At 68.4% G+C, this 22,083-nt stretch overlaps 5 protein-coding genes across 11 annotated transcripts; 2 read left to right on the top strand and 3 right to left on the bottom strand.

The window, feature by feature from the left end:
- Nucleotides 1-3: 3 nt before the first annotated feature.
- On the top strand, nt 4-3,660 carry TM7SF2 (transmembrane 7 superfamily member 2). The gene is made up of 10 exons (XM_002723400.6): nt 4-189; nt 606-802; nt 888-942; nt 1,220-1,414; nt 1,493-1,596; nt 2,239-2,358; nt 2,712-2,880; nt 3,072-3,152; nt 3,228-3,350; nt 3,444-3,660. The coding sequence occupies exons 1-10, from the start codon at nt 141-143 to the stop codon at nt 3,602-3,604; spliced, it is 1,254 nt and encodes a 417-aa protein (XP_002723446.1). The 5' UTR covers nt 4-140; the 3' UTR covers nt 3,605-3,660.
- A 98-nt stretch (nt 3,661-3,758) lies between these two features.
- ZNHIT2 (zinc finger HIT-type containing 2) lies at nt 3,759-4,966 on the bottom strand. Its single transcript, XM_051831424.3, has one exon. The coding sequence runs from the start codon at nt 4,933-4,935 to the stop codon at nt 3,799-3,801; it is 1,137 nt and encodes a 378-aa protein (XP_051687384.1). The 5' UTR covers nt 4,936-4,966; the 3' UTR covers nt 3,759-3,798.
- Nucleotides 4,967-8,230: 3,264 nt separating this feature from the next.
- On the bottom strand, nt 8,231-9,347 carry FAU (FAU ubiquitin like and ribosomal protein S30 fusion). Its single transcript, XM_002723401.6, has 5 exons — nt 9,296-9,347; nt 8,991-9,073; nt 8,757-8,901; nt 8,559-8,614; nt 8,231-8,403 (listed from the first exon to the last, which is right to left on the bottom strand). Exons 2-5 carry the CDS (start codon nt 9,063-9,065, stop codon nt 8,278-8,280), a joined length of 402 nt encoding a protein of 133 aa, XP_002723447.2. The 5' UTR covers nt 9,066-9,073; nt 9,296-9,347; the 3' UTR covers nt 8,231-8,277.
- Nucleotides 9,348-9,566: 219 nt separating this feature from the next.
- On the top strand, nt 9,567-12,373 carry MRPL49 (mitochondrial ribosomal protein L49). The gene is made up of 4 exons (XM_002723402.6): nt 9,567-9,652; nt 10,319-10,469; nt 10,784-10,908; nt 10,993-12,373. Exons 1-4 carry the CDS (start codon nt 9,575-9,577, stop codon nt 11,137-11,139), a joined length of 501 nt encoding a protein of 166 aa, XP_002723448.1. The 5' UTR covers nt 9,567-9,574; the 3' UTR covers nt 11,140-12,373.
- Nucleotides 12,278-20,303, bottom strand: SYVN1 (synoviolin 1). 7 transcript variants are annotated; one of them, XM_089324100.1, is made up of 16 exons: nt 20,155-20,303; nt 17,996-18,144; nt 17,779-17,871; nt 17,547-17,699; nt 17,404-17,452; nt 16,922-17,025; nt 16,431-16,557; nt 15,894-15,993; nt 15,579-15,644; nt 15,370-15,486; nt 15,125-15,285; nt 14,769-14,897; nt 14,527-14,685; nt 14,255-14,441; nt 13,472-13,620; nt 12,278-13,394 (listed from the first exon to the last, which is right to left on the bottom strand). In XM_089324100.1, exons 1-16 carry the CDS (start codon nt 20,198-20,200, stop codon nt 13,288-13,290), a joined length of 1,896 nt encoding a protein of 631 aa, XP_089180226.1. In that variant the 5' UTR covers nt 20,201-20,303; the 3' UTR covers nt 12,278-13,287. The 7 variants fall into 7 exon arrangements, with proteins under 7 accessions (XP_089180226.1, XP_089180203.1, XP_089180143.1 ...); XM_089324077.1 differs by lacking the exon at nt 20,155-20,303 and adding an exon at nt 19,371-19,558 and having other exon boundaries at nt 14,527-14,682; XM_089324017.1 differs by lacking the exon at nt 20,155-20,303 and adding an exon at nt 19,371-19,557.
- Nucleotides 20,304-22,083: the final 1,780 nt, after the last annotated feature.

Here is a 22,083-nt window from a genome sequence, read left to right as displayed (position 1 = left end):
CTTGCAGAGCTGTAGCAAGACAGGTGCAGGCGCAGCGGGGCCGGATCCTCGGTGGCACCGAGCCCAGCTCCTGGGGGATGGGGCGGGCCGTGTTTCCTTGACCGGCTTTTGTGAGCCTCCGCCCCGACAGAGGAGAGACCATGGCCCCACAGAGCTCCCAGGCCCCGCTGGAATTCGGGGGGCCCCTGGGTAATGGGGGCGGGGGCTGGGGACAGAAGCTGAACAGGAGTTAGCGGGGGAGGGGCAGGGTCTGAAGACCGAGGCTTTGGGAGGTACCGGGAGGCAGGAGGGTACAGGGGGCGTGTGTAGAGGGAGAGCGGGCGGGGGAGGCAGGAGGGCACAGGGGCGTGTGTAGGGGGAGGCAGCGCTCAGGCGGTTGTGGAGTGCAGGCCTGGGAGGTGGGGGAGCAGGAGACGGGTCTTCGAGGGGGGTTGGGGACCAAGATGAATTCAGGAAAAGACGTCGGAGCAGGGGGCGGCTGGGCTCTAAGAACGGGATGCGGAGGAGGGCGACTGGGGCGCTGAGCGAGCCCTGGCGACGGCGGTGCGCCCACGGGGGCTGGGGAGAAGTGGGCAGCGGACGCCCGACGCGCGGCCCCTCCGCAGGCGCCGCAGTCTTGCTGTTGCTGCTGCCCGCCACCATGATCCACCTGCTGCTGGTGGCCCGCTCGGGCCCGGCGCGCCTCCTGGGCCCGCCCCCCTACCTGCCGGGGCTGGAGGCGCTGTGGAGCCCTCGGGCGCTGCTGCTACTGCTCGGCTGGCTCGGCCTGCAGGCGGCGCTCTACCTGCTGCCGGCGCGCCAGGTGTGCGGACGCGGGGGGCGGGGGGCGGGGTCGGCCGCGGAGAAGGCGCCCCCGGACCTCATCAGGGCCCCCTTTGAACCCGCAGGTGGCCGAGGGGCAGGAGCTAAAGGACAAGAGTCGCCTGCGCTACCCCATTAACGGTGCCTGGGGGGGAGGGTGGTCCCTTGCGCCGGAGTTGTGCGGGGGTGGTGGGCTGTCAGGTCTAGCGGGGAGGTTCACGGAGACTAGCACCGACCCCCAGGCCCTGGGTGCCTCTGTGGCTCAGGACAGGCGCGGGAACTGCTCCCCGCACCCCCACCCCGTTTGCGGCTGCCGCGTGGTCCGAGCCGTGGCGGGGGGAGGTCTGTGGCCCCCCGCGCCCCGGGCCGGGTGGGAGGGGGCGTCAGGGGTGCGAGCTCACTGCGTGGTTCCGCGCAGGCTTCCAGGCCCTGGTGCTGACGGCCCTGCTGGTGGTGCTGGGGCTGGCCGCCGGCCTGCCCCTGAGGGCGCTGCCCGACATGCTGCTGCCCCTGGCATTCGCGGCCACGCTCACTGCCTTCGTCTTCAGTCTCCTTCTCTACCTGAAAGCTCAGGCGGCCCCCGCCTCAGCCCTGGCCCCCGGGGGGAAGTCAGGTGAGAGGGGTCCCAGTGGGCTGGGGCTGGAGGCCGGTGGGGGCACCCGCCTGCCCCTCACCTCCCTTTATTCCCCAGGCAACCCCATTTACGACTTTTTCCTGGGACGGGAGCTCAACCCTCGCATTTACTCCTTCGACTTCAAATATTTCTGTGAGCTGCGGCCAGGCCTCATCGGCTGGGTACGCCGGGCTGGGCCGGGCCGGGCCGGGACCGGGGGGAGCCCGGGCGAGCAGCGCTTGGGCAGGCCGAGGTCCTGGTGTGTGGACAGACACGTGCTGATCCACCGTGTGCCCTGGGTACGGCTCCGCGGGAGAGCCTGCGTTCCAGGCGCAGAGCCGATGGGAACAGCAGGGGGCGCTGTGGGAGTGGGAGAGCGCGCAGGCAGTGCAGACCTAGCACTGATCCCCGGTCACCCCAGCTGTGTCCTCTGGTTATAACCACCCCTGCCGGGCTATGGCCAAGGTGACCGACCCCAGGGGGCGGGTGTTGTCCTGGAAGTGACCTCACCCTCAGGCAGGGGTGCCAAGTGCCCACCCTGGATCTGGTGCGTCGGCCTTCCGTGTGCCGGGCACACGCGCTGCACCACGGAGTCCTCAGTCAGCTCCAAGAGGCAGGGCCCAGTCACCCTGCTGTCCTCACAGGGGCGAGCGCGGAAGCTGAGCGTCCGAGCCTGGAGCAGAACGGGTGGGATGGCGCATCTGGCCGCTGCCCGCCAGGACAAGGCCGGGAAGTCCTCCGGAGGTGGCCCACGCCAGCCCCTGGGTCCACGGCAGAGGGGCTGGGAGAAGAGCTGGAGCCGACTGCCCTGTCCCCTGCCCCAGGTCCTCATCAACCTGGCCCTGCTGCTGCAGGAGGCCGAGCTGCGGGGGAGCCCCTCGCTGGCCATGTGGCTGGTCAACGGCTTCCAGCTGCTCTACGTGGCAGACGCGCTGTGGAACGAGGTGAGGCGGGCCGGGTGGCTGGGGACCTGTGGGGCTGAGCCGGGCCACCCGGGACCCCGTGGGGCTGAGCCGGGCCACCCAGGGACCCCGTGGGGCTGAGCGGGGTGCCCAGGCCACCCAGGGACCCCGTGGGGCTGAGCAGGGACATCCAGGCCACCCGGGACCCCGTGGGGCTGAGCTGGGCTGCCCGGGGACATCCAGGCCACCCGGGACCCCGTGGGGCTGAGCAGGGACATCCAGGCCACCCGGGACCCCGTGGGGCTGAGCCGGGACCCTGTGGGGCTGAGCGGGGACACCCAGGCCACCCGGGACCCCGTGGGGCTGAGCTGGGCGCCCTGGCCCTGTCGCTGCAGGAGGCTGTGCTCACCACCATGGACATCACGCACGACGGCTTTGGCTTCATGCTGGCTTTCGGGGACCTGGCGTGGGTCCCCTTCACCTACAGCCTGCAGGCCCAGTTCCTGCTGCACCACCCTCAGCCGCTGGGGCTGCCCATGGCCTCGGCCATCTGCCTCCTCAATGGTCAGTCAGCAAAGGGCGGCAGCCCCGCCCACTACTGTCCCTCCCCCTTTCAGTCACTCGGGCCATTCAGCACCCACTAGGTAGGTGCGGAGCCTCAGGCCGGGCGCTGGCTCCGGGGGCCGGGCTGGGGGTCCCCGGGGTCGGGCAGGCAGCCCTGACCGCCAGCCCTGACCACGCATCTCTCCCCACAGCGGTCGGCTACTACATCTTCCGCGGGGCCAACTCCCAGAAAAACACTTTCCGAAAGAACCCTTCGGACCCGCGGGTGGCAGGTGAGCCGGGTCTCCGGGGGCCGTGGCTGTGGCAGCCGTCACCGAGTGACCCGCCCCCTGCCCGTCTCTCCTCAGACCTGGAGACCATCCCCACGGCCACGGGGCGGAGGCTGCTGGTGTCTGGGTGGTGGGGGATGGTCCGCCACCCCAACTACCTCGGGGACCTCCTCATGGCCCTGGCCTGGTCCCTGCCCTGCGGTGAGTGCCCCGGCGGAGGGGCGGCCCCCGCTGGCCCTGGGCCTCCCCCGCCCGGCCGGACAGCGTGGAGACCCTTGCGGCCCCTCCCCGCAGGGCTGTCGCACCTGCTGCCCTACTTCTACATCATCTACTTCACGGCGCTGCTGGTGCACCGGGAGGCCCGCGACGAGCGGCAGTGCCTGCAGAAGTACGGCCGCGCGTGGCTGGAGTACTGCCGGCGCGTGCCGCACCGCATCGTGCCCTACGTCTACTGAGCGCCCCGCGCCCCGGCGGAGACCCCTCCTCCCCTGCATAAACGGCTCCAAGTCGCCGCCCGCTTCCGTTCCATTCTGGGGCAGGGCAAGGCTGGGACACGCCGTGGGCCCGAGAGCCCGGGGCTGGGCGGGACAACTGAGCTGTCACTCCGGGCAGGGCCAATCTCCGCTTTATTGAGGCCAAGCCCCCCAGGTCAGCCAGGGAGCTCTTCAATGAGAGCCCCTGGGGCAGGTGGGGCGGGGGGCACAGGGCCGCCCCACAGCCGCTCCAGCTCCCCGGCCAGGGCGGCCACCTCCTCCGCGGCCGCCGCGTGCGCGCCGTGCGCCCTGGCGCAGTCCACAGCCAGGGGCCCGAGGGCCGCCTCGTTCTCGTTGGCCCAGGCCAGCAGGTACTGGCACTTTTTCCGGGCGCGGTAGAGGCGATCTCGGTCTTCGCCAGCCGCGGTCTGTTTCCGGGCACGGCCGAGGGTCCGAGCCAGGTGCCCCAGCGCGGCCAGCGTGTAGCCTTTGGGGTCGGCGGGGCCCCGGCCCAGCAGGATGCGGCCGGCCTCTCGCATGGCGCCCCGCGTCCCCAGGGGCCCGGGCGGGTGCTCGCCGGCTTCCAGGACGTGGGCTGCGGCCTGCAGGGCCTCCTCGCTAGAGGCGAAGACTCGCTGGGCGCCCAGCGCTCCGGAAACGCCGAGCAGCGTGGCGCAGAAGTCGGGGAGCAGCGCGTCGTCGCCGCCGCCGTGGTACAGGGCCAGGGCGTGCGCGTAGGCGAACAGCACGTTGGGCAGCTGGAAGCGCACGAGCGGCGAGGCCGGGCTGCGGCTCAGGCTGGCCAGCGCGGGGATGCGGGCGGGCACGGCGGGCGGGCGGGCGGGCTCCGGCTCCAGATCCGGCTCGGGCTCCGCGGCGTCCCCCACCGCCTCCACGAGCCGGGGTCCGTCCCCGCGCCCCCACCACCACGGCCGCCAGGGAGGCAGCAGCCGCCCGGCCTCGCCGCGGCTCAGCAGCCGCTCGAAGGCCGCTTTCTCGGCAGGTGCCAGCCGCTCCCAGAGTCCCGAAAGTCCGCCGGGTGCGGGGCCCGGGCTGAGGCCTGCTACCTCGGGCTCGTCCTCGGTCTCGCGTTGCTCACGCAGCCGGCGCAGGGCGCTGGCCAGGCGGCTGGGCGAGGCGCTGCGGCCGCGAAGCTCCCCCAGCACCTGGTCGCGGTAGAAGTCCTCGGCGCAGGGCCCGTGCGCCCGATAGCAGCGCAGCGAGCAGTAGGGCGCATTGCAGCGCGGGCAGGTGTAGCGCGCGGCCCGCGTCTCCCCAACCGGGCAGAAGCCGCACGGCCCGGCCGGCTCCATGGCAACTGGCAGCGCATGCGCGCCGCGGACGTCACGCGCGCCGCGGGCCAACTTCCGGCGCCTCCTCGGTTACTTCCGCTTCGTCGCGGAGCCTTCCGAGCGTTAGTCCATGCCAGGCTGACAAGGGCTCTCGGCAACTTCCGCCCACACTCGGAAGCCCCGCCTCCTTTGCAGCGCTAGGGCGCCACGAGTGTCCCGTCTGTGCCAGCCCGCCCCCTGGTGGTCGCACCGCAAAACTGAGCAGTGCCGGCTGAAACCATTTTTTATTTTTTTTTATTTTTTTATTTTATTTTTTTTTTAAATTTTTTGACAGGCAGAGTGGACAGTGAGAGAGAGAGACAGAGAGAGAAAGGTCTTCCTTTGCCGTTGGATCACCCTCCAATGGCCGCCGCTGCAGCCGGCGCACCGTGCTGATCCGATGGCAGGAGCCAGGATCCAGGTGCTTTTCCTGGTCTCTCATGGGGTGCAGGGCCCAAGCACCTGGGCCATCCTCCACTGCACTCCCTGGCCATAGCAGAGAGCTGGCCTGGAAGAGGGGCAACCGGGACAGAATCCGGCGCCCCAACCGGGACTAGAACCCGGTGTGCCGGCGCCGCAAGGTGGAGGATTAGCCTATTGAGCCACGGCGCCGGCTTGAAATAATTTTTTTAAAAGATTTATTTATTTGAAAGAGTTACAAAGAGAGAGGAGAGGCAGAGAGAGAGGTCTTCCAGCCGCTGGTTCACTCCCTAATGGGCCACATCAGCCGGAGCTGCGCCGACCCACAGCCAGGAGTCAGGAGCTTCTTCCAGGTCTCCCACGGGTACAGGGGCCCAAGCATTTGGGCCATCTTCGGCTGCTTTCTCAGGCCATAGCAGAGAGCTGGATCGGAAGTGGAGCAGCCGGGACTCGAACCAGCGCCCACAGGGGATGCCGGGACTGCAGGCGGCAGCTTTACCCACTATGCCATGGCGCCGGCCCCTGAATTCATCACTAAGCAGGGAACTGGGCAGCCTTGGGAGAGGAGATGGGTTCCTGCCCTGCAGGAGCAGCCAGGCTGCCAGGGGACACTGGGAAGCACGGGGCTGAGCGGAAGAAAGGGCGAGACGGCAGCAGCCCGCCTAGCCTGGTGCACGCTGGGGCATTTCTAACGTCTGCACCCACGCTCCCCCCCTCCCGCCCCTTGCCTCTACTTCGCAGTAAATGTCTTCCACGTATTATCATGGCGGACTCCACACTGGGAGCCAAGGACACAGGCAGGTGGAGCTTGGGCGTGGTGGCGTTGCTGGGCCATCATCAGTGCTGGGGCGGTGACTGCACAGTGCCAAGACACCCGGGACAGGCAGGGAGGGCACTAAGTCATCCCCTGGGCCAGCACATCAGGGCGCTGGGCGACTGCTCACGCTCCTGGTGGGGACGGCTCCAGTCCCTAACTCAAGTCAGAGACTGGACTGGGCTCCCGGGCCGACTGGGCCAGGCCTCGGCCTCCCCCTCCTACCCAGCCCGGGGGCTGCACCTGACAACATCGCATCTCCGAAGCCATGCTCGGAGTTGAATTCACATCCCCACTACTGCCAGTGATGCCGCGACGGCTGCCTCCTCGCCCGGACGACACCGCGGCACACACAGGGCCAGCTGGAGTCCTGGACGCTCCACTTCCCACCTCGCTCCCAGCTCAGTGGCCTGGGGAGGCGGCAGCAGGTGGCCCAAATGTCTGGAAGCGGCGCCTGGCTCTGGCTGGGCTGCTGCGGCCATCTGGGGACGCACCAGCACATGGAAGCTCCAATTCTTACGTGCAGCTATGACGAGATAAGAGGTGAACCACACACACCCACCAAAAGGTGCAGGGTCACGGCCTTGCCTGTGAACGCGCCGCTTCTTTCCCGGGGTTCTGGAGTTACCGGAGAACCACCTGCCTGTCTTGCACACACCCCTCTCCTCGTGTGACACCTGGTGCCAGCCGGGACTCTGCAGTCTCCACCAAAAAACACAATTTTTTTTTTTTTTTTTAAGATTTATTTGAATGGCAGAGTTACAGAGGCAGGGAGACAACAGAGGAAGAGAGAGAGAGGTCTTCATCCGCTGGTTTCACTCCCCAGATGGCCATAATGGCCAGAGCTGTGCCGATCCTTAGCCAGGAGCTTCTTCTGGGTCTCCCACACAGGCGCAGGGGCGCAAGGACTTGGGCCGTCTTCTGCTGCTTTCCCAGGCCTTAGCAGAGAGCTGGATCGGAAGTGGAGCAGCCGGGATCCAAACCAGCACCCATCTGGGATGCTGGCACTGCAGGCGGCGGCTCTACCTGCCACACCACAGCACCGGCCCCAGTGCAACCTCCTGGCCTGGGACCTCCCAGCCACCAGAACTGAGTGCAGTTCCAGCAACAGAAAACCCAACTCCCCGGCTAACACAGCCCTGCGGGACCCACCGGACCACACCGCGCCCACCCCGTGTTCCCCCGGCTGACACAGCCCTGTGGGACCCACCGGACCACACCGCACCCACCCCGTGTTCCCCCTGCTGACACAGCCCTGTGGGACCCACCGCGCCCGCCCCGTGCTCTCCGGGCTGGACTCCTTCCTCAGCTCACGCCCACTTCAGCTTCCGAGGACTCTCAGCCTCCTCACCCCTCCTCACCCCCCTGGTTAGAGCCCTAACTACTCCTCACTTTGCACCAAGAAAATCAACTCCTAGGACAGCAGCACGGCCTGTCTTTACTCACAAGGCGGCAGCATCGCGCCGCGGCCGGCCGCTCCCTCACGTCTTACATCTCTTTGGTCCTCATAAGACGATGGGGATTTCAGTTAGCAGTTCAAGGCCAATCAATAAACAACGGGACCCAAACTCAGTCGGAGGCCGAGGGTTTACCCAGATCAGCAGGCGGGGCTGAGCGCTGGAGCCCAGGGGCAGGGGGCCAGCGCTCTGGGGAGGGGCCCCATCGCCCAGTCAGACGGGATTTCCCAGCATGACCGGAAGGCAAGCAAAGGTGCAAAGGGCGCCGGCGGCTGGCGCAGTGTCACCGGCAACACCGTTCTCAAGGGACGGCCCAGGCGCCTTTCCCGGGCCTCCCAGGCCACAGCCCGGCCTAGGTCACCCCCGCGCTCGCTTTCCACCCAAGCCCCCTCCCCCCTCCCCCTCCCAGCTCCCCGGAAGCACCCGGGCACCCAGTGTTTGGGGTCACACCCTCCTGCAGGGCTGGCTTCAGCTCTCCCTGGGGCGTTACCGCTCCCTCCCCCACACCAAGGGTCCCTGTCCCGTCTCGGGGACACCCAGCCGCCCCCCCCCCCCGCTCCCGGCCAAGTGCAGACGGAGACCCAGCGAGACGGCCGGCGGCGGCTTTATTGGGCAGCCGGGGTGACAGGGGACTTAGGAGTTGGCGTTGGGGCCCTTCTTCTTGCCAAAGGTGGGCACCACGTTGACGAAGCGCCGGTTGTACTGCATCCGCCGCTTGGCGCGGCCCGTCTTCTTCTTCTTCTTCTCCTGCTTGGCCACCTGGGGGAGGCCGGGCGGTCAGGCCGCGGTCAGGCCCCGGCCCCCCTCCCCCAGGCCCCGCCGCCCCAGGCCCAGGCCCCCCTCCCCCTCCCGCCGCCCCAGGCCCCGGCGCCCCTCTCCCCCCGGCCCCGACACGACCGACCGCGCTCGCTCACCTTGGGAGTCTGACCTCTCACTTTGCCGGCGCGGGCCAGGGAGCCGTGGACTTTACCTGCGGAGGGAGGGCGGCGGCACGTGAGCCCACCGCCCACCAGGGCCCCGCGGCAGAGCGCGCCAGGGGGTCTGGCAGTGGCTGAGCAGCCCCCCCCGCCACCCCACCCCCGCCGGTGGAGGAGGCCGCCGGCCGCGCTCACCTCCGAGCATGCGCCCGGCCACTTCCAGGGTGCTCAGGGCCTCCACGCCGCACTGGCCCAGGGTGGCCTCATCCTCCAGGGGCGTCCCCGCTAGGAGCACCACTTGGTCCTCGGGGGCGATGCCCTCCAGCGAGGCTACGTGAGCCTGCGGGGAGAGGGGAGAGGGCGCGCGCGTGACCGCGGGCAGCGAGGACGCGCACACGGAGCTCGGCCGGGCACCAGGGCGCCTTTTACCTTGATCTGGGCGACCGTCTCCCGGCCGGTCACCTCGAGGGTGTGGAGCTCCTGCGCGCGAACGAACAGCTGCATGTCGGCGGCTGGCAAAGAGAAGGCGGCCGTGAGGTCCGGGGACGGCCGACCCCGGAGCCCAGGGGGTCGCGGCGTCTCACGTGGGAAAGGCCGGGCCCCGCCAGGCAGCTCGGATGGGGGCCGGGCCGGGGCCCCGCGGCAGCCCTGGCTCCTCGACTGGGCCCCCCGCGCCCTCTGGCCTCGCAGCCAACGCAGAACCGAGCCCTCCGGAGCCGGCGTCCGAGTCTCACCTGAACTGCGGCCCCTACTTGCCGCTAGCACAAAGATGGAGTCGAGAAAGAGGAAGCAGCGAGGGCGCGCACGCACTCCCGGCCTGTGGCGTGCTACGTCACTGCGGAGCGACCGCGCGAACCTCTGCGCTTGGTTACCGCCCCGCGCCGGCCTTGTCCCGCCCCCTCTCGCTTCGCGCAGGCGTTCTTCCGTCCCTGGCGGCGGGCGCGGGCGGGGGAGGAGGGGCGGGGCCAGGCCGGCTGCGCGCGCAGAAGGCCAGGACCGGAAGACAGTCCGAGATGGCCGGGGTCGTGTTGCGGGCTGCGGTGCGGAGCTGGCGAGTTGGCGTGCAGCCGGGCTGCGGGGTCCGGCCGCTGGTGAGCGCGCTGAGCTTGGAGCCGAGGGCAGACGGCTGGGCGCGGGGCTCAGTGTTGTCCGTCGTAGCTCTGAAAGCCGCGTACCTGCCCGGGCCTTAGTTTGCCTGTCTGATCCAGGGCACCTGTCGGGAGAAGGGGGAGAGAGCCCGGGGTGCGGATTGCAGTCTGGCCGCGGGGTAGCCCGGCTCACCGACACTGGGAGAAGCTGCCTGTCGAAGCGCTGCCTCGGCTTTCGGAGAAGCGGCTCGGCGGGGTCGCGGCCCGGCCCCCGGACGTGGGCGGCGCTTCTGGGACCCCCGGGCGCCTGATACCCGCTTGCTTCCCTGCTGTTTGGGACCCTGGGCCTATCAGGACTCCGGGATGGCTGTCGGGAGAAGCCGAGTCCATCGGCTAGGCTGGTGTTGGGCAGTCAGACCGAGCGTGACCTTGACCCTAACTGTTAGGGTCGCTCGTGGCCGCGAAGGGGGTTGATGAGGCCGGAGAGTGCCCGTGTGTGAATGCGAATGCGCGGCGGTTGCTGGAAACGTCTCTGCAAAGTGGGGCGTCCGCTGCAGTGCCCCCGACACCCCGCGCCCTGGGGAGGGAGACGTGGCCTCCGGACCTCCCGCCTTCGTGGGTTCCCGCGCTGGGTGGGCCAATGGACGGACGCTGTTTGTTCTCTCTCAGAGCCAGACCCAGGGACCCCCGGGCCACCCCAGCTTTGTGGAATCCACGGATGAGTACCAGTTTGTGGAGCGCCTGTTACCCCCCGCCAGCATCCCAGAGCCCCCAAAGCACGAGCGTTACCCCACCCCTAGTGGCTGGCAGCCTCCCAGAGGTGAGCGGGATGGGGGGGGGGGACCCAGGGGCCGGCCTGCCCCAGCCGAGGCTGGTGCTCGGCGCCTGCAGACTCCAGCCCTTCGCTCCGAGATGGATCTGGGCCTCCCTTGCCCCGTGGAGGGGGGAAAGAATTGGCCGCAGCGGGGCCCCAGCGACCTGGGGCGGGGGTGGGACCTGGCCCTAGCGGGTCGGCCGGAACACTGTGCAGCGCCAGGTGAACAATTTGGTGCCGACTGGGAACAAGGAGACAGGAGAGGGGAGGTCCCGTGCGGGAGGGCTTGCTGAGTGGGGCGTGCCGCTGTCCCCCGGCAGACCCCCCGCCCAGCCTGCCCTACTTGGTGCGCCGTTCTCGGATGCACAACATCCCGGTCTACAAGGACATCACCCACGGTAACCGCCAGATGACCGTGATCCGGAAGGTGGAGGGGGACATCTGGGTAAGTGGGCGCGTGGCCCCGCCAGGGCTCGCGGGCGGACGTCCTCGGAGGGGGCTGCCCGCCTCACCGGCCGTCTCCCTGCAGGCACTGCAGAAGGACGTGGAGGAGTTCTTGAGCCCGCTGCTGGGGAGGACCCCGGTCACCCAGGTCAACGAGGTGACGGGCACCCTGCGGGTCAAGGGCTACTTTGACGAGCAGCTCAAAGCCTGGCTGATGGGGAAGGGCTTCTGAGGCCCACGTGACCGTGCTCCCCGGGACGGGGGACGCGGGGACAGGGCTTGGGGGTGGCAGCGTGGGGTCACGCGGGCCCCTGTGCACGGGTGTCCGCGCGGGGCCGCCAGCTGCTGGCTTTCCTCCCGGCGTGGCCTTCTCTTTGGGGCGCAGCTGTTCAACTTCTAAAGGTTCTGGCACTCTGCCTTTGAAGCAGGTGAAAATGATAAAGACGACGGGCAGGCGTGTGGCGTGGTGGCCGCGGTGCTGCTCGGATACCTGCACCCCTGGTCCACGTCCCGGCTCCTGGACGTGCAGTCCGGCCTCCCGACGTGCACCCTGCGAGGCAGCAGCGACGGCCGAGTGCTTGGGCCCCTGCCGCCCGCACGGGAGACCTGGATGGAGTTCCAGGCTCCTGGCTTCGCCTGGGCCAGCCCTATCACAGGCGCTGGGGAGTGAGCCGGCGGGTGCGAGATCGGCCTTTCAAGTGGGTGAAATTCAAAAATGTCAGCGTTTGTGTGGTGGGGCCGTGCGGGGAGGACAGCAGAGGCAGGCTCTGCGACACTGCGTCCTCTGCTCCCGGGAGCCCACTGCCGTACACGTTCCTGGGCCCTTGTCACGGGCGACATGGCCCAGTGTGGGTTACAGGGAGCACGGATCACTCCGGCACAGGTCCTTGCAGTCTTAATTCCAAGCGCAGGGCCTGGCACGCGGTCACCAGGTGCCCACGTCAGCCCCTGGGTGCTCTCCACCCGATGGAGCGTGGAGGCCCAGCCCGGGCCGTGCTTCCACTCCATATGGGGCCTGCTCTGGCTGCCCGACCGCAGGAGGCTCCTCTGTGCCCAGCACGGGACCGTCCTCCTGCCCACTGGCCTGGGGTCAAGGCTGGACAGGGATTTGTAGCATAAACATGCTGGCCTCTCACCCCTGCTCCCCAGCCAACTCGCCAGTACCCTTGCGTCATCTTTGTCGTCCCAGACACCTGAGTGCCCCCCACCCCCTGGGCGTCCAGCCACCCACCCAGGGCAGGGCACAGACCCCCTGGGCTGCCTCTTTGGATTACGCGGGTGTAGCTGCCTGGACTGCCAGCTGACTATAAGCCTCACTCCTTTTCTACCACAAGGAAAAGGAGACAGAAACCGCCCCTGTGACAGCCCCACCAAGTGTTAATGCATGTTTTTATTGGCCGTATATACAATTTAAGCTATTAAAATTTGTACAATATTTACAAATTAAATAATCATTTGAAACTGTCTCCAGCAACTCTTGTAACACAAAACCGAGGGGGAGGGAGAGCTGGGGTGGGTAGACCTCGGCTCCTGGGGGCCCGGCCCAGGGCCGCCTCTCAACTGGGAAGCCTGGCTCCCACATCCTGCCCCTCGTCCCCAGGGGTCAGCCTTCACACCCAAAGACAAAAACTGAAGCCAAAAGACACCAGGTAGAGAAGGAATTCTGATTCTTCCAAACTCAGGCAAAGCTCTGCACGTTGGGGGGCCTCCCGGGGGTCGCAGGGCAGGCACACTAGCCCTCAGCCCGGGGCGCGGCTGGGCAGTGGCTGCTGGGTGAGATGGCGCTGGGTCTCACCTGAGAAGCTGCAGGGCGGGAAAGGGCCTGGGGGGGCGGGCCGGGGTCCCTCGGTGCCGCTGCCCACCTGCCCCCACCCCGGCACTCCTTTCCCTGAGTTGTGTGGTTGCCAATAAGACGCAGAAATGCCACAGGGCACGGGGGTGCGGCCACCACAAGGGACTCCTGGGGAGGGCCGAGGAAGGGAGGGAGTAGCAGTCTTACGGTGGCCGGCGCGGGTCCCCGCCGTCTCCGGCCCCTCTGGTCCACACTTGGGGACGGGAGCTAATACTGTTCGGCACTGCAGCGCGACTCCACGCCCAAGTAGGGCACAGAGGGGCGCCCCTTCTTCCGGAAAAGGGCGAGGGAGAGGGGAGCTGCTCAGAGGCCAATACCTCGGCCCCCCGGGCCCCCGTGAACGCAGGGCTGAGTGGCCGAGGAGGGCGCCACGCGCCAGGGCCGGCTGCAGCACTCAGCCGGGAGCCTGGGCCGCCTCCACTCGGCCTAGGGGACGCTGCTGCCTCTTCTCAGGGCTGGGTTCCTACTCCCTGTGCACGCAGAGGGAGCTGGCACTTGGTGGCGGGGCGGGGGCGGGGCCGGGCAGTGTCAGTGGGCCACAGGGGACTCCAGCTTCTGCAGGCGGCGGCGGCGCAGCTCGGCAGCGTCTGGCTCTCCGTCCTCGGGCAGCTCCTCGGTGCCCACCGACTCCGGGGCTGCCGACACAGGGCTCAGACGGGGAACCCACAGGAGCCCCCGACCCTGTCCCCTCCCTGGGGCTGGCCACCCCTACCTGCTGGCTTTTCTGTCTCCGGGGCTGCTGGGGAGGCTCCTGGCGATGGGGTGGTGGCCTCGGAGCTGGGGAGGCTGGTGGAGGCGGCGGCGGCCACCGTGGGCGCAGCCTCCTCAGGGGGGCTCGCGGCAGGGGCAGGCCGGGGGGGCCTGGGGAGAGAAGGGGCGGGGCCTGGGTTGGGCTCATGCTCCTGTCCCTGGCGAGCTTTGCAGGCCAGAGTCGAGAACCACGTGGCCCCAGTGGCCAGCAGACACAAGTGAACACGTGTTGGGTGGGTTCTCGGGCAGGGTGGCTGCAGGGCCAGGAGTCTGTCCCCTAGATTGTAAGCCCCCTGCAGGCAGCGGCGGTCGCCCTATTCACTGTCACCCTGCTCACCGTCTCCCGCAGGGGCACCGGGCACCTTGCGGGGCACCCACTGAGTAACCACAGCGCTTGCCTCCAGCTCAAGCCACCCGACGGGACTAGCACTGGACGTCGGGCCAAGGCCGGCTCCACGTCCTCTCTACTACACAGAGCCGCTGTCTGGTGTCAGGTGACAAACCGAAGCCCAACCTAGGACTCCTGACTTTCCAGAACTAGGAAGGGACAGACCGGGCTGTTGCATGGACTCCAGTCCCACCTGGCCACCCAGACGCGCCTCCTGCAGTGTGAGGCTAAAAGGCACCAGGAGTCTGCGGGAGCCCCGGGCCCCGGGCCGGGCTGCGCAGGAGACGGCGCGGCGTGGCAGGAGAGGGCACGGACCGCAGGCGATGCACCCCGCCCGCCCGCCCGCCGGGCACGCACCCCAGGGAGGCCAGCACAGTGAGGTACTGGTTGATCTGCAGCATGGCGGCGTCCAGCAGCGTGTGGATGTTGCGCAGGCTCTGCAGCCGGGCCTCCAGGTGCTGCCGCTCATGGCCCTCCAGAGCCCGCAGCTCCTCCGGGGTCAGCCCGGCGAAGCCCGCGGGGGGCACGGGCATTGGGGGGAAGGCTGGAGAGGGAGAGGCCGTCAGCGCTGCCGCCCCCCACCGCCTTCCCCCTGCAGAGCCGTCGGGAAAGGCCGTGTCCCAGCTTACCGAAGGGCGGAGGCAGCGGCATGCCCATCCAAGGAGGGGGGAAAGGGAAGCCGGGGGCAGGGCCGGCCTCGGGGGCGGGGCCAGTGCCAGGCGCCGGGGCAGGGGCAGTGGCACTGGGGCCGGCAGCGGAGGCTGCTCCACTGGGCCCAGCAAGGGCTGCTGAGGAGGGAGAACAAGCAGCCATAAGCGTTTCTGGGCCGCACCCCGCAGTCCGCGGCCATGGCAGTACCCACAAGGCTCACCTGCACTGGAGGATGGAGGAACCGCGGCCTCCCCTGAGCTGGGGGGTGGCGGGACAGGCGCAAAGGGGCCCACGGGGGGCCACAGCGGGAACATGCCTGGGGGGAAGGGCGGCAGGAGGCCCTGGGGGACTGCAGAGAGAGGACGGGGTGGTGAGGAAGAGGCCGAGCTGAGACAGAACCCACTCCCGGGCAGGGGCTTGGCGACGGGAGCTCTGTCCCCAGCTGCCGCAGGCCGGAGCTCAGCGCTGGCCGCACGGTTGGCAATCCCCACATCCGGGTCTTGTTCAAAGACCTCCTTCCCGGCCCCGCCCAGGGCAGGTCCCCAGCGGTGCGGATGGGCTGGCGGGGACACTCACAGTTCGGGGGCTGGGGCAGCAGGGGTGGGGGGTGGGGGGCGGGGGGCGGCCCCTGCTCCGCAGGCTCAGGGGGCGGCGACTGGGCCGGCAGCGAGGCCCGCAGCACATCCATGCGGCAGGTGGGGCAGGTCTGCTGCCGCTGGAACCAGGAGCGCAGGCAGCTGGGGGTCAAGACCAGGCCCGGGTCAGCGCATCCGCAGGGTCCGCGGGGCCCACTGGGCGCAGGGTGCGGCCGCCGGGCCCACCTGGTGTGGAAGATGTGGTTGCAGGGCAGCCTCTTGGCCCCGGTCACCATCTCTTCCCGGCAGATGATGCACACGTTGTCTGTCGCCTGGAGCTCCTCTGGGGTGGCGTCTGGGTACCTGGGTGGGTGGCAGGGGCCGCGTCAGGACCGGCGGAGGCAGAGGGGCACCGGGGCACAGCCTGGCGGGACGGCCGGGGCAGGCCCACTCACAGAGTGTTCATGTTGCGGATGGCTCGGCGAGACATGATGGCGTCTGTCACAGCTTTCTTGAACTGCCTGAAAGGAGGGCCAGGGACGGCAGGGGGAGAGGGAGGAGGGCCGGGTCAGGAGGACGGGGGACAGGGCAGCCAGGGACGGCAGGGGGAGAGGGAGGAGGGCCGGGTCAGGACGGGGGCAGGACGGCCAGGGACAGCAGGGGGAGAGGGAGGAGGGCCAGGTCAGGAGGACGGGGGACAGGGCAGCCAGGGACGGCAGGGGCAGAGGGAAAGGGCCGGGTCAGGAGGACGAGGCCAGGGCTGGGCTCACCTCATGGCCAAGTACATGGGCCGGATGGCAAACAGCGGGAAGGTGTGCACCTTGATCATGATGGTCATGAAGGCCATGTACAGCAGGACCTTGATGAAGCCTGGGGAGGGATGCAGAGAGCAGCCTGGCACCGGGTCGGCCGGCAGAGTGGGCCCCGGGGGCGGGCAGGAGGGGCCGGCCAGCAGAGTGGGCCCGGGGGCCGGGCAGGAAGGGCCAGCCGCTCACCAGTGGAGTGGGCCCCGGGGGCCGGGCAGGAAGGGCCGGCCGCTCACCTGGGGAGTGGGCCCCGGGGGGCTGGGCAGGAAGGGCCGGCCGCTCACCTGGGGAGTGGGCCCCGGGGCCGGGCAGGAGGGGCTGGCCGCTCACCTGTGGAGTAGGCCCCGGGGGCGGGCAGGTGGGGCCGGCCACTCACCAGTGGAGTGGGCCCCGGGGGCCGGGCAGGAAGGGCCAGCCGCTCACCAGTGGAGTGGGCCCCGGGGGTCGGGCAGGAGGGGCCGGTCACTCACCTGGGGAGTGGGCCCCGGGGCCGGTGCTCACCTGTGAACAGCTCCGTGTAGAGCATGTACACGGCCTTGTTGTCCCAGGGGTTCTCGCTCTGGAGGTCCACGGAGTGCAGCACGTACTTGATGAAGATGGTGAGCACCATGGTCATCAGGATGGCGTACTGCAGGGACGGGACACACAGCCGCCCCTGCCACAGCCGCGCAGGCTCCGCGCACGGCCTGCGTCCCACCAGCTCCCCCGCTCGCGGGCTGCGACTTTAGGCAACTGGCGGAACCCACGTTTGCGCCTCTGTGAAATGCAGAATTACCGCTCCTCCCCGACAGTGCTGTCCTGCTCACGGAGACCCAGGTGAGCGGCTCGGCCTGGGACACGCCTCCCTGGCTGTCCATCAAGCTAATCTCCCGGCCACCGACAGCCACGCGGCATCAGACCCCCCGGGCGTGTGTGAAGGAAGGGGCTGGGTCTCCCCGACTGTGGCTCCTTGTCGGCCGCCCCCCCACCCCGGCCTCCCGAGCCAGTTTTACCTCGAAGCCAAACACCAGCTGCACAGAGGCCCCACGGGTCAGCGTGCTGTGATAGGCGTGGCTGACGAACAGGAAGTCCAGAGTGCCCAGGAGGAACATGAGGGCTGCGGGGACCCCCGGGTGGGGGGTGGGATCAGCCCAGGGTCTGCTGAGACCGTCCCACCCTCAAGCCCACCGCGGGCCCAGCCATCTAGTCAGGCGGGCACGCTGCCCGGGAGCCGGCACGTGGTCTCCAGTTCTGCCTTGGGTGGGGGCAGGGGCCTTGGCCGCCCAAGCCCCAGGTGAGCGGGCAGAGCCGGGGCCCAGGCGGTTGAGAGGCCCTGGAGTGGAACAGGGCAGAGACGATGCAAATTGGCTTCCAAAATTGTTCTTCCTGTGCAGCTGTGGGCGAGGGGCTGCCTGTGCTCCGGGCCCGTGCCCAGGCCCCCACGGCCCGCGCCTCCGTCCGGCCCCCGCCCCGGCCTCCCCCGAGTCTCACTCACACACAATGCGGCAGTGGAAGAGCCAGGAGATGTTGGGACTGCGTTCCATCTGGGCCAGGGCGGAGAAGGGGCCCGTCAGGGCGGCGGGGGCCCGGCCCGCACCGCCCCCCACCCCGGCCCTCGCCGTGCCACTCCCCACTCACAAAGTCCACACGGTCCTCGGCCAGCCAGTGGAAGCATTTGAGGAAGAGGAGGAGAGTGAAGAGCGCCACGAAGCGGGGGCTGAAGTCGTCCCGAAACACGGTGAAGGCCAGACAAGTCTCGGTCACGGCATACCAGGACCGTTCCAGAAGGTGCTGGGGGGGGCAGGGGGCTGCAGCGCAGATCCGCGGCCTGCCCGGCGCCGCCCCCCCCCCCCCCCGCCGCGCCACCTACCTCCATCTCTGCCGCCCTCAGCTGCCCGAAGAACACCTTGCCCATCACCTTGCCCAGGAGGAAGACAAGGACGAAGGCCTGGATGTACAGCACCTGGGGGCGGGGGGCTCTTCACTTCCTGCTCATCAGTCAGTCAAAGCTGGGCCTCTGGGCTGCCGCCTCTCCTCCAGCCCCGCCCCGCCCCGCGGGCCCCGCCCTCCCGGGGCCCTGAACTCACGGCCATGCTGGGGCTGGACTTGGTCAGATACACCACAGTCGGGTAGAACTGGTGTTTGAGGTAGTAGGCGTGCGCCACCACGGCCCCGGTCAGCGCCAGGCTGGCCGCCATCATCACGGCGGTGCGGAACATTGCCCTGGCCCCGAGACCTGCGTGGGGGAGGAGGGCGGGCGCCTCGCGGAGTGCACAGGCCGTGCAGCCCCGGCGTGGCGCCGGGCACGGTGCAGGGGCGCCCACAGTCTCAGGCCGGGACAAGGCACGCTTCCCCCAGGCTGGCGCTCAGCGGGCAGAGGTAGGTGACCACGGCGAGGCCAGGGCCCGCAGCCCCGCATCAGCCTTCACCTCTAGGGCTCTGTCCACGCTGCCTCCTCCAGGGGGGCCGGCGAGGGGCAGCAGCAACGTTGGGGCGGGGGCACCCAAGCCCAAAGCACCACGGGCGCAGGGCGGGGAGGCGACAGCGCCGGTGACAGCTGTGCCACGGTGGGCAGCTCGGCCGCGCGCCCCCGCGCGAGCGGGTGGGGGACGTCAGTCTGGAACCCTGGCGCCCCCAACCCCCGCCCCCGGGGGCAGTGTCGACCAGCGGCGCCGGGGAAACGGCCGACCAGCAGGGTGCAGTGCGGGACCGGGAGGGACCCGGGTGGCCCTCGCGGCCGCGCACCTGTCAGCGCCAGGAGTTGCAAGGGTCGCGGGCCGGGCCCGGGCTCCGGGAGAGTGGCTGCGCCGGCGCCCGTGCTCTTACGGCCATCTGACAGGCCAAAAGCAGGCGGCGGGGCTCGAGGGGCGCGCCGACGCCCGAGACCTCCAGGAGAAGGTCCTGGCCCCGGCCCCAACCACAACGCGGGCCCGACTCGGTCTCACTCACCAGGAGCCCAGCGCCGCGAGCCCGCTCGGTCCCCGCGACTGCGGCAGCCGCTCCGGTTAACAACACTCCCACCCCCTGCGAACCGGAACTCCGGGGGTAAGACACCTCACTTCCGGCGGCGCGGGGCGCGGCGTGGGTCGTACCAAGTGCGCCCTGCCTTTGCTCGCGTCGCGCAGCCCCTGTGGCGTCGGGAGCCGCGGCCTTAGCCCGTATGTGGGATGTGTGCCCACGGGGAAGGGCTGAGCCGGAGGTGGTAGGGACGGGATCGGGAGACGAGGGAGCTCGGAGTCCCCCCCGTTAGTCACAGATGGTACGGTCCCGCCGCCGAGTGGCCCCGCCCCCGCCGAGCGCCGGAGCCCTCCAGGCGGCTGAAGAAGGAGCTTCTCGGGGACCGTGCCACTTGGCGCGCGGGGGGGCGCGGTTCTCAGGGGACAGACTTGACGGTGGGCGTGAGGAAAGGGAAATGTCTTCAAGCCTCATTCCGGGGGAGATTCGCCACAGTTGGATACATACGGGTCTCTCGGAAAGAAATGGAGGCAGAAAACACAAACTTGGCTCTTCTAGGATCACCCCTCCCAACCAAGTCGTGTGGGCGTGTTTGGTCCCGTGGCTGGCACTGATTGGTTACCATAAAGTTACGCGGACCAATAAGAAGAGGAAGGGAAATGGCCCAGCCTATAGAAAGAGCAGAGCGGGTGCGTGGTTGCTAGGGGCGGAAGGCAGCGTTGCCTGGGACCGGGCCCCACGCCGGCTGGCTCCGAGCTGCGTGAACGGACAGTGGCCTGGCGGGCCCCGTCCGGCTGCGGGAACCCTTGCCGCGCCCCGAAAGGGAACGGGACTGAGGGAAACAGGCCTTTGGTGCCGGCTGGGCCTGGGCCCTGCACGAAGGAGTTGCCTTCCCGCCGCCCCTGCGTGCCTGCAGCCGGCCGTGGCCGGGTCGCTCCCCGCGGCTCTGCACTGCCCTGGACTTCAGTTTGTGCCCGAGTCGCCACCAGCTGGGTCCGCTCGCTGGCTCTGCAGCTGCCGCACCCGCTCCGTGCCGTCCGTGCCCCTGCGTCATCTCATTGAACCGTGGCTGAGGTGTATCAGCCAGGTGGGGGGCAGCTGGGGTTCAGAGGAAGCTGGCCTGGGGGCGGCGTCGGGCCTGCCCGCCTCTAAACCCCGGGCTGCTGCGCACGGCCATCTTCCCCTGTTGACCTGACGGCTTTAACTTGTTCACGGGCCCCCCACCCCGCCCGGGGACAAAGCCCTCTGTGACATCCCAGTGACTACTTCCAGCCGCCCCGGCGTGACGCACCTCCTCCCTCCTTGCACGGTCCCTCCCGAAGCTTCTGCACCAGCATCTCTCTTCCCTCTGGCTGTGCCTCGGGGCCCCCTCCATCCTCTTACTTAAATGTTAGTGTCGCTGCATCCCATATGGGCGCCGGTTCGAGTCCCGGCTGCTCCACTTCCGACCCAGCTCTCTGCTGTGGCCTGGGAGAGCAGTAGAAGATGGCCCAAGTGCTTGGACCCTGCACCCGCGTGGGAGACCCAGAAGTTCCTGGCTCCTGCTTCAGATCGGTGCAGCCATTTGGGGAGTGAAACCGTGGATGGAAGACCTCATTCTCTGTCTCTCTGTTACTCTTTCAAACAAATACATAAATCTTAAAGAAAAAATAGGGTCCACGTGTTTTCACTTTTCCTCTGCTCCTGTGGCTTCCACGCCTCGCCCAGCAGCTGGCGGTTCCCATCCCCGGGCCCCAGCTGGGTTCTCTCCTGCACTCCCCGCAGCACCTGGGCCTCCTCACCCCAGCCTCTGTCTCCACACACGTGGTGGGAGCTAAGCCGTTTATTATGCAAATAGGTATTGCGTGTTGGGGAGAAAAACAGCCATCTCCACCGGTTCTAGTCTCAGGCTGCTCCACTTCCGACCCAGCTCTCTGCTGTGGTCTGGGAAAGCAGTGGAAGACGGCCCAGGTGCTTGGGTCCCCGCACCCACGTGGGAGACCTGCAAGAAGCTCCTGGCTCCTGGCTTCAGATCGGCGCAGCTCCGGCCGTTGCAGCCAACTGGGGAGTGAACCAGCGATGGAAGACCTCTCTCTCTCTCTCTGTAACTCTTTCAAATAAATATAAATCTTCAAAAAAAAAAAAAAAAAAGCCATCTCTGCGGAGTTTGTCCCAGCAGACGTGACAGACAGTAAGCCATGTCCATCGTGCAGATGGCTTAGCTGTGGGGAGACACTGCGTGCCAGAGGCACGGGCCCTGAGGCAGGTTGCAGCCGGGATAATTGAACAAAGACTTGCAGGAGGTGAAGGCGCGGAGCAGAGGTGTCTGGGCAGGGTGCAGCCCATGCCCGGGCCGGTGGCCTGAGCCTGGTTCCCTGCAGGGGGTCAGTGTGGCTGGGCAGGGGTGGGGCCGGCTCGGCCTTCGGCTTTCACTCAGCCGAGCTGAGCGCTGCGCGGTACGGAACCGGAACCGAGGGGCTTAGATCTGCGGGGCTGGGGGCACCTTCTGCTGTTCTCCGAGGCCAGGAAACCGGTACGGCGGGCGGGAGAGGAAGTCCCGTGGATTCCACCGCGTGCGTGTCTCTGATCCGTTCTTCCTCCACTCTCGCTGTGGACTGGCCTCCTCCCCTGTGCTCTCCGCCCCGGCGGCCAGAGGGGCCTTGTGTCGCCTCGGCTCACCCCTGGCCGGCCGTCCAGGCGAACCCTGATGCAACACTTGCAGGTGCCTCAGGTGCGCCCCCTGCAGGCCCATCGCCTCCTGCCTAGTTCTTCCTCCTCCCGAAAGACCGTCACCTGCCTCTCCAGGCTGTGCTCCCACAGTGCCGGGTCCGCACGGCCGAGCTCAAGGACAGGGGCCGAGTCCCTTATCTCACACCGGGCAGACAGGCGGATTTCTGAGCAAAGAATATTCCCAGTGTAAAAGGTCTTTTTTTAAAGATTTATTTATTTTACTTGAAAGTCAGAGTTAGAGTTGCGCAGAGAGAGGTCTTCCATCCGATGGTTCACTCCCCAATTGACCGCAATGGCCAGAACTGTGCCGATCCGAAACCAGAAGCCAGGAGCTTCTTCCGGGTCTCCCACGCAGGTGCAGGGGCCTGAGGACTTGGGCCATCTTCCACTGCTATCCCAGAAAAGGTCTTTCCATAATGATAAAGGGGTCAGGGGGCCGGTGCTGTGGCGTAGTGGATTAAAGCCCCAGTCTGCAGTGCTGGCATCCCAGATGGATGCCGGTTCGAGTCCC

Source organism: Oryctolagus cuniculus, chromosome 1 (assembly GCF_051225735.1).
Source record: "Oryctolagus cuniculus isolate XC-2025 breed Fujian yellow rabbit chromosome 1, ASM5122573v1, whole genome shotgun sequence".
NCBI classification, from domain to species: Eukaryota; Metazoa; Chordata; class Mammalia; order Lagomorpha; family Leporidae; genus Oryctolagus; species Oryctolagus cuniculus.
This window is presented reverse-complemented; position numbering and strand designations above follow the sequence as displayed.

What these genes read in the sequence shown, in the direction of transcription:
- TM7SF2 (XM_002723400.6), top strand. Translation starts at nt 141, where the DNA reads ATGGCCCCACAGAGCTCCCAGGCCCCGCTGGAATTCGGGGGGCCCCTG. An exon ending in CAGACGCGCTGTGGAACGAG is followed by an intron (nt 2,359 to 2,711) that starts GTGAGGCGGGCC and finishes CTGTCGCTGCAG; the next exon opens with GAGGCTGTGCTCACCACCAT. An exon ending in GGCCTGGTCCCTGCCCTGCG is followed by an intron (nt 3,351 to 3,443) that starts GTGAGTGCCCCG and finishes CCCTCCCCGCAG; the next exon opens with GGCTGTCGCACCTGCTGCCC.
- ZNHIT2 (XM_051831424.3), bottom strand. Translation starts at nt 4,935, where the DNA reads ATGGAGCCGGCCGGGCCGTGCGGCTTCTGCCCGGTTGGGGAGACGCGG.
- FAU (XM_002723401.6), bottom strand. Translation starts at nt 9,065, where the DNA reads ATGCAGCTGTTCGTTCGCGCGCAGGAGCTCCACACCCTCGAGGTGACC. An exon ending in GGCCGGGCGCATGCTCGGAG is followed by an intron (nt 8,615 to 8,756) that starts GTGAGCGCGGCC and finishes CTCCCTCCGCAG; the next exon opens with GTAAAGTCCACGGCTCCCTG. An exon ending in TGAGAGGTCAGACTCCCAAG is followed by an intron (nt 8,404 to 8,558) that starts GTGAGCGAGCGC and finishes GGCCTCCCCCAG; the next exon opens with GTGGCCAAGCAGGAGAAGAA.
- MRPL49 (XM_002723402.6), top strand. Translation starts at nt 9,575, where the DNA reads ATGGCCGGGGTCGTGTTGCGGGCTGCGGTGCGGAGCTGGCGAGTTGGC. An exon ending in GCTGCGGGGTCCGGCCGCTG is followed by an intron (nt 9,653 to 10,318) that starts GTGAGCGCGCTG and finishes GTTCTCTCTCAG; the next exon opens with AGCCAGACCCAGGGACCCCC. An exon ending in AGGTGGAGGGGGACATCTGG is followed by an intron (nt 10,909 to 10,992) that starts GTAAGTGGGCGC and finishes GTCTCCCTGCAG; the next exon opens with GCACTGCAGAAGGACGTGGA.
- SYVN1 (XM_089324017.1), bottom strand. Translation starts at nt 19,488, where the DNA reads ATGGTAACCAATCAGTGCCAGCCACGGGACCAAACACGCCCACACGAC. An exon ending in TGAGGGCGGCAGAGATGGAG is followed by an intron (nt 17,700 to 17,778) that starts GTAGGTGGCGCG and finishes TGCCCCCCCCAG; the next exon opens with CACCTTCTGGAACGGTCCTG. An exon ending in GCCGCTGCCTCCGCCCTTCG is followed by an intron (nt 14,442 to 14,526) that starts GTAAGCTGGGAC and finishes CTCCCTCTCCAG; the next exon opens with CCTTCCCCCCAATGCCCGTG.